Below are 12,648 nucleotides of genomic sequence, written 5' to 3' on the forward strand. Positions count from 1 at the left end.
AAACATCAAGTCCTAGTGAAATTTGTTACATCACAAGAACCATCATAATTGCTTAGGTGACCCAGAGTCCTAAACCTTAAGACAAATTTTTAGATTTAACTCAAAATTCATCCCAGTATACTACCTTGAATAGTTCATTATCAAAAAATACAAACCTCGTAACTAACAATATTTTTTAAGTTTGTGTTTTTAGGTATAGATTCACTGTATTAGTTCCTGTTTCATATTAATGTTGTCCTCAAAATAAACTAAGTTAAAAAACAAAACCTTGAGTGCTGGACAGGTTAGCTAATAAATGTCAGGAACATTCATTTTGTAAAACTGCGTAAGTTTTTTAAGTTCTTTAATTCCAGATCTGATTTTTATAGAACATTCTGTAAATATGAACATACTAATTTTCTCTTGGCCAAATATTTTACTAACTCAAGTGTGTCTAAGAACTATTAGGCAAAAATACAAAAAAGTTGACATGGTTCCAGACCCTAAGTATTAGTTAGCATATTAAGACAAAGACAATAGAAATAATATACATAATTTTATTACAAAATTTTTATAAAACAAAATGCCAACATTCTAAAAAACCCAAAATTTACTATTGATACTAATTCCTATGAGTTTGCTGTGCTACCATACACAAGAAATTAAAGAAACCATTAAATATTTAGAAACATTTAACATCCAAAGCCTTAAAACCTAACTGTATTGTAGTAGCCCCCTCAAAAAGCTACAACCTGCATTTTGAAAAAAGTATTTTCTCTACGTAGAATCTTATCAGCTATACAAAAATCTGTACAGTTTTTATACTGAAGCTAATATTGAGCTGCACTTGAATTCACATTCTTAGCAAAACAATTGCCTGAGCACACACATACTCCACACGCATCATTACAGGATAGCCTTTTATTCTTCATCTTCATCCTCTTCCTCCTCCTCATCCTCTTCGTCCTCTTCCTCCTCCTCATCTTCTGGTTCGTTCTTCTTCTTTGAGCCTGTTGGCCTACCAGGTCCCTTCTTTCCCACTTCACTTTTGCCTTTGGCACGGTATGCAGCAATATCCTGAAATATTGTCAAGAAAATACAATTGGCATCCGGTGTTATTTCTCAACTGAAAACCACTGAATTGTAAACAAGCTAAGATTATTGACCAATAACCCCTGTGACTGTCTTAAAAATTACCCTAACTCAGTTTTGAGACCACTTGTTACTTCTAGGCCTTAAAAAGCTAATGATGTAAAATGATGGAGTGGTTATTAGATCAATGTCAGTACTCTATCAACATCTACTTGTCTCACACTAGCACCACCCTGCCCCTTCAACTTCACATTTTAGACACACCTACACAACCACAAATGAGTCTATATTCAGGAACCCACCAGTGCTACACACACTGGTTTCAGCAGGAGAGGGTTATAGGGATGATAAATGGTGAGGAGTCTTAACTTGGGGTAGTGAACATACAATATGCAGAAAATATACTACAGAACTGTACACCTGAAACCTATATATTATTAACCAATGTCACCTCAAGAGATTCAATAAAATAGCAAAGAAAAAATAAGATTTCTCAATTAGCTTGTATTGCCTGAGCGTACAATTTCCATTAAGCCTTTTCAAAAACAGCTGATAACCATTAATACAAAATTATCTACACTTCCCAACTTTCTACAGTTTATATCTACTTCTGACATACTTAGAAATTATCTACTTAATTTCAACCCTGTCTTTGAAGAGTGTACCTTTTCATACTTCTCCTTCAGTTTAGCTGCTTTCTGTTCATATGGTTGCTTATCTTTGGCTGACTGTTCAGACCACATTTCACCCAATTTTTTTGCAGTATCCCCAATGGATAAACCAGGGTGTTCACTTTTGATCTTTGGGCGATGTTCAGAGCAAAACAGGAAGAAGGCAGATCTGAAAGGAAGTGACAGAGTTAATACACTGAGTGAAAAACCAAGAGCAATTCAAGTGATTTAAAAAGTAAAGAAAAACTTACGGAGGCCTTTTAGGAGCGTTGGGATCTTTCTTCTTTCCCTTCTTATCACCTTTGGGAGGAACGTAATTCTTCATCTCCCTGTCATAGCGAGCTTTGTCACTCTTGGCCATATCTTCGAACTTTGACTTTTCCTTTGCAGACATGGTCTGTGAGCGTGGAAGGAGCAGTCAAAACACAGCAAAATTGAAAGCTCTTAAATTCAACAAAACTCTCAAGCAGTCTGCCTAAAACTCAAAAGCTTCGAGTGAGTCAGCAGCACGGGCGAGTTAGAGTTACAAGCCGACTGCCCGCCCCTCGCCCCGGCCCGCCACACCTGCAGACCCTCAGCGCCTTGCGCACGCCGCCTCACCTTCCATCTCTCCGAGCACTTCTTGGAGAACTCGGAAAAGTTGACGGAGGAGTCCGGGTGCTTCTTCTTGTGCTCCTCCCGGCACGTCTGCACGAAGAAGGCGTACGAGGACATCTTGCCCCTCGGCTTGTTGGGGTCGCCTTTAGCCATGGTGACAGGCGGCGTCTACCTGGAAGGACGCAAGCCCGGGGGTGGGCGCCGGCGGGGCTCGGCTTCCCGCCCAAACCCGCGCCCGCCCGCGTCGCCCCCCCCTCCGCGCGCCAGCAGCCGCCGGGCCGGGCTCCCCCGCAGGCCCGCCCGCCCCCGGGTCGCGGCGACGCCGCCTCCACGCACACGTTCCTCCTCGGGGGACCCGGCCGAACAGTCCCGGCTGAGACTCCTCCGGCGCGACCGAGCGGAGTCCCTCTCGGAGGCCGGAGGCGCCGCCGCCCGCTCGCCAGCCCGGGCGGCGGAAAGGAACGCTGCAGGCGCCCTCCAAACACCCTCCTGACAGAAATGGCCCCCGGCTTCCACGTCGCGAGCCCCAATAAGAGTTGTCGCCTCGTGACCAGCAATAAAAAAACAAAACCCGGAACCGGGCCCGGACGAGTTTCCCGCCCGCTCTCCACAGCCCCGGGGCCCTCACCGGCCCGCAAACTAGATTCCGCTCGCCGGGGCGAACCCCGAGGGCCCGGCGCCCACGACGGCTGGAAAACTGTGCGGCACGGGGAGCGGCAGGCCCAGTAACCCCAGCTGGGCCGAAGGGGATCCTTGCCTGGCGGTAGGTCTTCCTCAGCGTCCCACCAAGCAACAGGCTCCTGCAGAGACGCTTCCCTCGCTGGGCTCCGGCGTGAACTGGTTTGTCGCTTACCCAATCCTCAGGCTGTTGTTTTGCAGACTTCTCCGCGCCACGGCAACTTGACGAGCCGAACCACAGGCCACACCCGCGCCTCTCTGATTGGGTCTGGTGAGTATTCAAACTCTGATAAGCCCCGCCCCCTCTCAATGGAGGCTTTCTATTGGTAGGTGTTTCGCCGGGCCCGTCCCTCCACCCCCAGCCTAGCAGGTTCGGTGGGTCGCCCAGGTCGTTAACTCCCAGACCCGTTAGAACCGGTCAGGAGAGGAATGTACTGCTCCATCTTGATTGGCGGCAGGAAGAGGGTTTGAAAAATGGCGGGCCTGACGCTGACTGGCTAGGGCCATAAACGGGGGGGAGTGGTTGGCCCGAGAGGAGAAGCACCGCCAGATTTAAAAATACCAAGTCGCGAGCATGGGGGTCGTTCTCAAGGTGGGGGCGGGGGCGACACCGTTTGCTGTCGCCGAGAGAACAGAAGCAGCCTGTCCTGCCCCGACCATTGTCCAGGTCCTGTTTCTCCTGTGGCACATCCGAAGAATAATGACGGGGGAAAGTCTAAGGAGCTTACTCTGCGCACCGGTTGCTCAAGCCCGCGCGTCGTCGCTGAGGGTGGGGTGGAACCTAAGGAAGACAGCTGGCGGGAGACCTGGGAAAGGGCGTGGGAGGACGGCTGACCTCGCCTCTCCAGGGGTGTTACGAACCGACCCGAAAAAGTAAGGCGCTTTTTCAGTGGAGTCGGTGGGGTTTCCCTCGGGAGGTCCCTCCTTCCCTCCCTGGCCCCTTGGTCTCCGGTGTCAAATACTGGGAGGCAAACAAGGGCGCCTTCAGGGATCCCGAGGGGCGGAGGCGAGCGGCCCCCCCCCCCCCCCCCCCCGCCCCGGCCCCACCCCTACCCCTACAATCCCGCTCCGGATGCGGGGCGGTGGCCGGGGGGCTGGGGCCCGCCCATCCGACCACAGCTGGTTGAGGTCGAAGCCCTGGTGACCTCCCCGCCTTTGGTGGCCTAGCTGTCACCTCGTTATTCCCTATCTTGTCCCTTTAATGTGATAGTATTTTAAAAGTTTTCAATGTCAAAGATCCATTTGAGACTCCCATAAAAGGAACGTGGAAGTTGCTCCGCACCCCCAATTGCATATATTCACCAAGCTGCATGCGGCAGCATTTTACAGACTCCTCTAAGCCTAAGTTAACTTCGTGTTAGTGGCCAATCGAGAGTGCACCAGAACTACCTTCACTTAGTGCTTTCTAGAGTCACAAGCTGCTTTTTCCAGGGTAGGAGTCATTTCACTGACAGTTCGCTGTTTCTGTGTTGTATTTAGTTTTGGAGGGGTTTTTCCCCCCTGTTGGCCCATATGTTGCACTCATAGTTGGTTTTAGCAAATTTTAGACAGTCCGTGTCATTTTCTCTCTAAGTTCACTGGCATTTGTTGGACAGTGTGCTCTTGCTTGTTTTTGTAATCGGTAATTACCTCAGAACCGGCAGCTATTAATCTAAGTTTACTGAGGAAAACCAGATTTTTTAAATGTATTTTCCTTTGAAAGATATTAGTTGCACAGCCCTATTATACATGGACGTAATTAATACTACTGAATTTAAAAATAAATTTGAAAGGTGTAACTATTGGTGATGTTTATTGCTATTTAAATAATGTATGGTTAATTTTGTCAGTTTGCATTTTTGTGTGCTTTTACAGCAAAATTGGAACTGACCTTATTTGAGAATAGGGCCATTGCAGATGTAATTAGTTGAGGTGATACTGAAGCTGGGAGACCCCTAATCCAATATGACTGGTATCCTTATAAAAATGGAAAATTTGGGCACAGATACAGCCATAGAGGCAAGACGATGTGAAAACACAGAAAGAGAAGGTGGCCATCTACAAAGTAAAGAGAAAGGCCTGGAATAGATCCATCCTTCCCTCATAGCCCACAGAAGAAGCCAACCCAGATAACACCAATTTACAGTCTTTACTCCATCACAGCAGAGGACAGGAAAACATTTCTACATTTAATCTAGTCTTAACATTGAGGTCAAGACTTTACTCTCATGCTGTACTTCCTGACTTAGAAGTAACATTGAGGTACACAGCGAAGTGATAAATGAAGTAAGGTTTAAGTGTGATAAAGACGGTTGTTGGTTATAGAATAAGCCCTTTTTTAAATAAAGATTATATACAGAATCTGATAGCACAAACAAAAAAATCTAGTTCCAAATGTTCTGAAAAGATGGATTAAATACACAAGAAGCCTAGTTCACTATTATGAATTACTTGGCATACTATTATAGCTATCAGAAAACTGAAATGTCCTATAAAGAAGTAATACTAAAGGTGTTTCTTATGGCATTTCTAATCTTGTTATGTTTCTAATTGGAAAATAAGATTGTATTTCTAAAACTCAACTCTAGAACTATTTCTTTTCAGAAAGATCAATTTCGTATATTCTAAAAATAATGTTCCAAATTTATTTTTATTAAAATGATGCATCTTCTTAAAGATGATAAAAAGGAAAGTATTTGTTCTTCATTTAAAAAATATATAAAGTCCAGGAAAGGCTTGTGATTTTGCACAGTATACTTAATATTTCTAGGCTTTTGATTGAGAAATTGTAAAGTGACATTTGGAGGATAATTTCTGAAGTACCATTCAGCGTTTAAGGTGTATGATTTTATCATTCTGTGAATATGTGGTCATAATGTGGGGAAATGAATATTTTAACTTTGCAATTGTTAGGTGTTCAAGAGATTATCATTAAAATTTAAAAAGGTAACTTGGGTTCTAGGAAATGCCTTGGTTATGAATACCAATTAGTTATAAGCCCTGTTACTTCAAAACAGTATTTAATGAAATAAAAGTTTATAGCTACCCAAATGTAATAGACCAAACTTTGGATACACAATACTGCTCAGTCATCTTAGTCTTTTAGTAAAATGATCTTACCAGAGATCCCCCCCGAAGATGATACTGATATGTCACTTTATTTGCCAAACTTTGCCTGAATTTAGCATCTCACAGATTGTAACGACATAAATATTTAGCAATAAACTAATTATGAGTTAGGTTTGAAGCTGTTTCCAAAGTAGGTCCCCTGTCCTATAAGTATAAATAGCTATTCTGTGAACTGGAATTTATCTATAGCAAAATTGTGTAGAAATGATCTGGATTGTGCTAGCTACTGAAATTCGTATCATTTACTCCATCAGTCAGTCTAAAAATTTGGACTTTTCATAGCCTGATCATCAAACCAGACTGCAAAATCCTGAGGGAAAGAAAATATCATTATACATTTTTTGTAAACTCTCCCACCACAGAACAGTAAATAAATTCTCAATAATTATCTATTAACTCATGTAGTTAGCCAAAATATAGTATATTGTATATAAGATTAGTTGCATATAAAATAAGTATTCTCTCAATTTGCATAGTTAATGTAAAAAACTGAAACCATTACTCTGCAGACATATTAGCTTCTCAAAGGTAAATCTTATGTTGGAATTTAATATTTTCAAGTTTTTTTTTTCTAAGATTTTATTTATTTATTTTTAGGGAGGGAGAGAGAGAGAGAGAGAGAGAGAAACATCAATGTGCGGTTGCTGGGGGTTCTGGCCTGCAACCCAGGAATGTACCCTGGCTGGGAATCGAACCTGGGACACTTTGGTTCCCAGCCTGAGCTCAATCCACTGAGCTACGCCAGCCAGGGCTTCAAGTTGTTTTAAAGGCAGTGAGAGGAAGAAGATAAACATTGAAGTATCAAACAGGCACATTCATTTATGGGGCACATTCATTTAGGCCTCACTGGTTCCGAGGCCCAACTGCATACTCACTTCAGAGATTCAATTTAGTGATGTAGTTAAACAATATCTTTCTGAAAAAATTAAAATTCAGGTAAAGAAAAAACAAACAAAAAATACCTTTCATCCACCGCTAGCATTTTCAATGAAAAAATGGTAAACCAAGTTCGTTTTGTTTTTTCTTCCAAAAAAGCTGATAACTGTTTTTGTGAATCAGTATATATACTAAATGTCCACCAAAAAAGTTTTTACGTACTTTCTAAAGGCCTCCACTGCCACAATTGGGGAAAAAAGACAAATTACAAAATTCATGTTTTTAAATACATTGGACATCTGTTGAAGCAATCAGAAAGTGATTCAGACTAAAATTCCAGACAGGGAAGGGCTCCTTACAGGTGTACTGATGATTTTGGAAACAATTTGTAGATTTCAGTCCTGGAACTGAGAATGGATCTCACTAGGCCCAGGTATAAGGAGTTTTCGAAAGGGAAAGAGAATTTAGCAACTTTTTGGCAATTATGTAGGGTTAGCACAATTAGTTGGAAACTAGAGGGCACCTAAATGTACAGAAAGATCTATTTTCCACACAGATGGGCTGAATTCTCAGTGGGAGCATAAAGAATTGTACCAGAATCTTCTGAAAAAAAGAAAATTCTTCTAAAGAAAAAAGTTAATATGCATAAATATAAAGGTATGTTTATATAAATATAAGGTATATAAATATAAAAAATGTTTATTTACAATTTTATCCCCTAAATAATTTTCATACTATGCTTAGTAGTTTCATTGTATTTTCAAATATGTTCACAAATGATATGAGATTTTCAGATGTACTTTGAAAATATCTAAATTTAAAATCTAGAATTAGTCTAACAAGACTAAAAATACACTTATGCATAGTTGAAGACTGGACTAATTAATGAAAAGAAGTATTTACACCATGTAGGACAAGCTGAAAGATTAAAGGACAGTAAAAGTTGAAGTACTGATCTTACTTTATTAAAAACTTCAACAGAAATTCCAGGAATTTCTGAAACCAATTGTCTGGACAATGGTTCTATCTTTGTACAGACACAGCAAAATCCTGTCTATTCAGTAATCTCTAGGCCTATCTCATTTCTACTTTTGGGGGCAGGTAGTTGAGAAGGTGTCTTCAAGATTTTGGGAATGGAGTAAATGTAGCCCTAAAATCTGAGTCTGCTCTACCTGCTGAGTATGAAATAAAAATCAAGTATATTTTCAATATCCCAAAACAGAAGTCAATGAAATAACTCCATACAAATGTAAGATGGTCTTAATGTAGACACAAATTAGTCTTAATGGAGACACAATTTAACCAAAAGAATCTGTATTTCTCAAGCCTTTTTTCTACATGAGGTCCCTGACATCCCACTATGAAGATTCTGGATTTATCTTAAGGTTCTAATATAACCTACTGTCTTCCACTTTCAGTGCTGCTTTCCACCCAGCATATCCCTCTCATCACGGCAGCATCCTAAAATACAATGATTTCATGAAAATATTTAATCCTACAGACCTCCAAAATGTCTATATTATATCTATAGCAAGTGAGAGACAGATACTGTGAAAAACATATATACTGTTTTATGAAAGAAGAGATGAATAGGAATAAGACAGGCATGAGAGGTAGGGAAGTGATAGTGTCGAGCAGTGATAACAAGAGAAGATTACTGAGTAGGCTGCACAAAGGGATAGCTATATGGAGCAGGACATTAACTTTTATAAACTGTATTGCTAATGCCATATGTATTTAAAAATAGACTATGAAAAATACCATTTATTTAACAAACATAGCGTCTGCTTTGTGCCAGGTACTGTTCTAAGTACTCTAAAAATATTAACCCATTTAATCTTCCTAATAATTCCAGTGGGATAGATAAAGCATTTCATATGATAGAAGAAGTCAGTTAGGCAAAGAGAATAAATAGCCCATGGTCACAGTATCACTCAGTGTCCAGTCAGGAAAAGAAAAACACTTTGGGTATTTCACAGGGAATGTTATTACCTCTACTACTGAGGAAATCCTTACAGAAGGGCTGAAGGAGCAAAAGGGTGGTGGTATTGTTATCCAGAGGTAACTACAAGAAGAGCTACTACCATCCTAGCACTGAGGGGACAAAAGAGAAAGTGGTATTATGCAAAAGCCACAAATGCTGTGCTTCTGAGGCTTTTGGAACAAAATTGTTGCATGGTTAAACTGCTCCCTGCTTCTCAGGAAGCCAGCTGACTTCAGGAGGCTCCCTACTCGTGGAGGCAGAGAAGCACAGTGCTGCTGAGGCTACTGGAGCCTGAAGAAGAAAAATGCCTTCTTGTCTTCCTCTTGCTTTTTGATCTCCCAGTAGCAAAACTGAATGAGAGACCAACTGACAAGTGAGTCTGGGAATTTTCTCTTTTTTAAGGATTCCAGTACCCTTACAGTACAGAGGAGAGAGCAAGAGAAAGGAGCTGAAAGACAACAAATAACCAGCACAGTCTAACAACTGGCAAGTGCAGTTTAATTCTCAAGCACCTAGCTCCTGAGTACTAGGGATAATGCTATGACACTATGATATGACACTGTAACAAGAGTATTTCATACACTTAAAAATTAATGATCATCCTGGCTGGCGTAGCTCAGTGGATTGAGCGCGGGCTGTGAACCAAAGTGTTGCAGGTTTGATTCCCAGTCAGGGTACATGCCTGGGTTGCAGGCCATGACCTCCAGCAACCGCACATTGATGTTTCTCTCTCTCTCTCTTTCTCCCTCCCTTCCCTCTCTAAAGAGAAATAAATTTAAAAAATCTTTAAAAAAAAATTAATGATCATAAATGTGGGTTAGCAGAAAAAATGTAGGAATTATATTCATTAAATATTCTGCAAATATTTAGCAAGTTCCTACTTTGTGTTCTACTGGAAATATAGTAATACAAGGGAGATTAAAAAATAGAAGAGATCTCTGGCTGGTTTGGCTCAGTGGATTGAGTGCCAGCCTGCAAACTGAAAGGTCACTGGTTCAAGTCCCAGTTTAACAACAACAGCAAAAATACATATTTATATATATTTATATAAATATATATTACATGACATATATATTTATAAATATATAATTATATATAACATAATGCATTATATATGTTACATATAATATATATAATATAATATATACAAATAGAAGAGATCTCTTTTCTCCCTGTTTCAGATTGAACAAAATTGCCTGGGAAGGATTTAAACTGGCTTGGCTTGAATTATGTACCCACCCACTGAACTGCATTGTAGCCAAGGGGTGGGTTTGTGGAAATAACCTAGTGGAAATGCCCACTATAATCCTGAGAGAAGGACTTGAGTGCAGTTAGTTTATCGGGAGAATTCAGGAAACACCTGTTGGGAGGTGGGGAAGTAAGATAAAGAAGGGAAAGCAGTAAATAAAGGGTGCCTTACCAAGTCAGCTACCACTAGTAATGAGTAAAGCACAGCACCACTGGAAAACTCAGGGAAATGGTATGAAATACATGCCTTGAAGTTATCCCATGTGCGGGTCAAAAAGCCGGATTAGCTATAGAACATTGAATAAGGGGTGCTAAGGTGGGAGATTGATAATTCTCAAGCACTTCCAAATTGCCCTATTACAGGACTTTCTTCCACCCTTAGGAGAAAATCCTCAGGCAAAGGGATGCAGACACTGGCACCTGAAAATCTGCCCCAGAAAATTAAAGTGGTAAAAGCCAGAGAGGTATAGACTGGGATCTATAGGGCCTACTATTTATTTATTAGATAAAAATTTCTTCTGCACAGTTATGATTTCCAAATATTTCATGCTTGTAAAAGAGTTTTATAAAGTAGAAAGTATGATACAAAGAGTTATTGTCTAGAAGTTTCTTGATGGCAGGGCATGTGTATCATGTTTTATATCTTAGAGAACCTAGTAAGTACAGTACTATACATGTCATTGGCTCAGATATTCACTGAGTGAATTTGTCAATTTGATTAATACCTGAACATATTTTCTAAGTTTACAAAGGTGAAATTATTTTTAAACTTTCATTAAAATAAGTAACTCATTTCTAACTTTTGAAAGAATTTTTGTTTTCATAATTTTAAGTAGTATAGTCTTGTTCTATTCCTTCTATCGTATTTCTTAAATCTAGACCATTGTAGGTAACTGTTAATTGCTCACCCAACAATCACTCTCTTTTCTTACTACTGTAAAAAATACCTTGATTAGGAGTAACTTATTGACAGATTTTTGTTGGTTCCAACCAATTGTGAGAATGCTACTCCAAGTAGCATGAGGAAAAAGCAAGAAAATCATAGATGCCAACCTTGGCATTCTTGAACTACGGAAGCAATACCAGGAGCCATCTTCCCCCAGCCTTTTTATTATGTCAGAAAAATAAACTAATAAAACTGTTAAACAGGTATTCTGTTCTATGCAGTCAGTGATTCATAACTTTTTAAGTAGCATCTTTTCTTTTTTGCATAGCAAGTGACAAATCATTTTATTTTTATAGTAAATTATTTAAGATAGTAACACATCAGAAAATCCAGACAAACAGTACGTATTTGGCCACACTACATTTAATGTTTCTAAATTTACCTCTGAGGAAAGATCACAGTATTCCCCACAAGTCCCTGCTTGTGCTCTCCCCTTCAGTATTCACTTTGATATTTTAAAACATCTAAAGAAGATTAACGGCGCTGTCACCAGAAAAGTTGCAATGAGATGATGATCTTTCAGGTACAAGTTATTTGAACCTTTCTACTATCCTTGCGCCTCCCTTCTGAGAGATGACCACAATCCTGAAGTTGAAATGTAACCATCCTGTCTCTATGTTCTCATTTTACGAGTTGAGGAAATACATCCATAAACAAGGTAGTGTTATTCTGTTTTAATACTTTTAGCCAGCATTATCTAATGTAAGTATGTCAGCTACGTGTTGTTTTAGATGTTCTAGTAGCCACATTAAAATAAATGAAATAAAACTTACTTTAATGTTATATTTTATTTAAACCAATGTACCCAAAATATTATCATTTCAACATGTAATTGATAAAAAAATTGTTAATGAGCTATGCAATATCCTGTTTCCTTAAAATTTCTATTAAGTCTTTGAAATCCCACTTTCAAAAGTTGAAGTTGAAAAAATAGTCATATATTCAGGTTTGTTCCAAGCACACATAAAAGTTTTTCAATAACTGAAGTCAGTTTTTAAAATGTAAAATAATTAACACAAAATTAGTAATTCCATTTTTCAGTCCCAATAACCATATTTCAGGTGTTTAATAGCCACATTTGTCTAGCAGACACCCTATTGGACAGTGCAGACTGAAATTATAACACCATTTCCCATCTTTCTTTTGACTACTCAATCTTTGTAATATTTTAATTCTTTTGTTTTCCTTTGCCATATCCTAGAAGGGAAGTGCATAGATGGAATGGCTGGCTTTGAAGTTGAGGTCAGATGACATTTTACATTTTAAAAATACCATCGCCCTGCCCGGTGTAGCTCAGTGGATTGAGAGCAGGTCTGTGAACCAAAGGTTTGCCAGTTCAATTCCCAATCTGGGTTGCAGACCAGGTCCCCAAGTACAGGGCACACAGAGGCAACCACACAATGTTGTTTCTCTTCCTCTCTTTCTCCCTCCCTTCCCCTCTCTCTAAAAAAAAAAAAAATCTTAAAAAA

The 12,648-nt window shown here is 39.9% G+C and overlaps 1 protein-coding gene and 1 long non-coding RNA gene across 2 annotated transcripts; one reads left to right on the forward strand and one right to left on the reverse strand.

Annotated features, from left to right (window-relative positions):
• Window positions 1-715: 715 nt before the first annotated feature.
• Window positions 716-3,244, reverse strand: HMGB2 (high mobility group box 2). Its single transcript, XM_028521092.2, has 5 exons — window positions 3,097-3,244; window positions 2,343-2,511; window positions 1,994-2,139; window positions 1,737-1,911; window positions 716-1,056 (listed from the first exon to the last, which is right to left on the reverse strand). Exons 2-5 carry the CDS (start codon window positions 2,490-2,492, stop codon window positions 901-903), a joined length of 627 nt encoding a protein of 208 aa, XP_028376893.1. The 5' UTR covers window positions 2,493-2,511; window positions 3,097-3,244; the 3' UTR covers window positions 716-900.
• Window positions 3,245-7,710: 4,466 nt separating this feature from the next.
• On the forward strand, window positions 7,711-11,250 carry LOC118501963. Its single transcript, XR_004904622.1, has 2 exons — window positions 7,711-9,358; window positions 10,167-11,250. It is a non-coding gene; the product is annotated as an uncharacterized LOC118501963 (long non-coding RNA).
• The last annotated feature ends 1,398 nt before the right edge of the window (window positions 11,251-12,648 follow it).

The sequence above is a fragment of the Phyllostomus discolor genome, chromosome 8 (assembly GCF_004126475.2).
Source record: "Phyllostomus discolor isolate MPI-MPIP mPhyDis1 chromosome 8, mPhyDis1.pri.v3, whole genome shotgun sequence".
Taxonomy (NCBI): Eukaryota; Metazoa; Chordata; class Mammalia; order Chiroptera; family Phyllostomidae; genus Phyllostomus; species Phyllostomus discolor.

Excerpts from the sequence above, each read along its gene's own strand:
- HMGB2 (XM_028521092.2), bottom strand. The coding sequence starts at position 2,492 with ATGGCTAAAGGCGACCCCAACAAGCCGAGGGGCAAGATGTCCTCGTAC. Across the intron at positions 1,912-1,993 it reads AACGCTCCTAAAAGGCCTCC|ATCTGCCTTCTTCCTGTTTT; the intron begins GTAAGTTTTTCT and ends ACTTCCTTTCAG. Across the intron at positions 1,057-1,736 it reads TGAAGGAGAAGTATGAAAAG|GATATTGCTGCATACCGTGC; the intron begins GTACACTCTTCA and ends ACAATATTTCAG.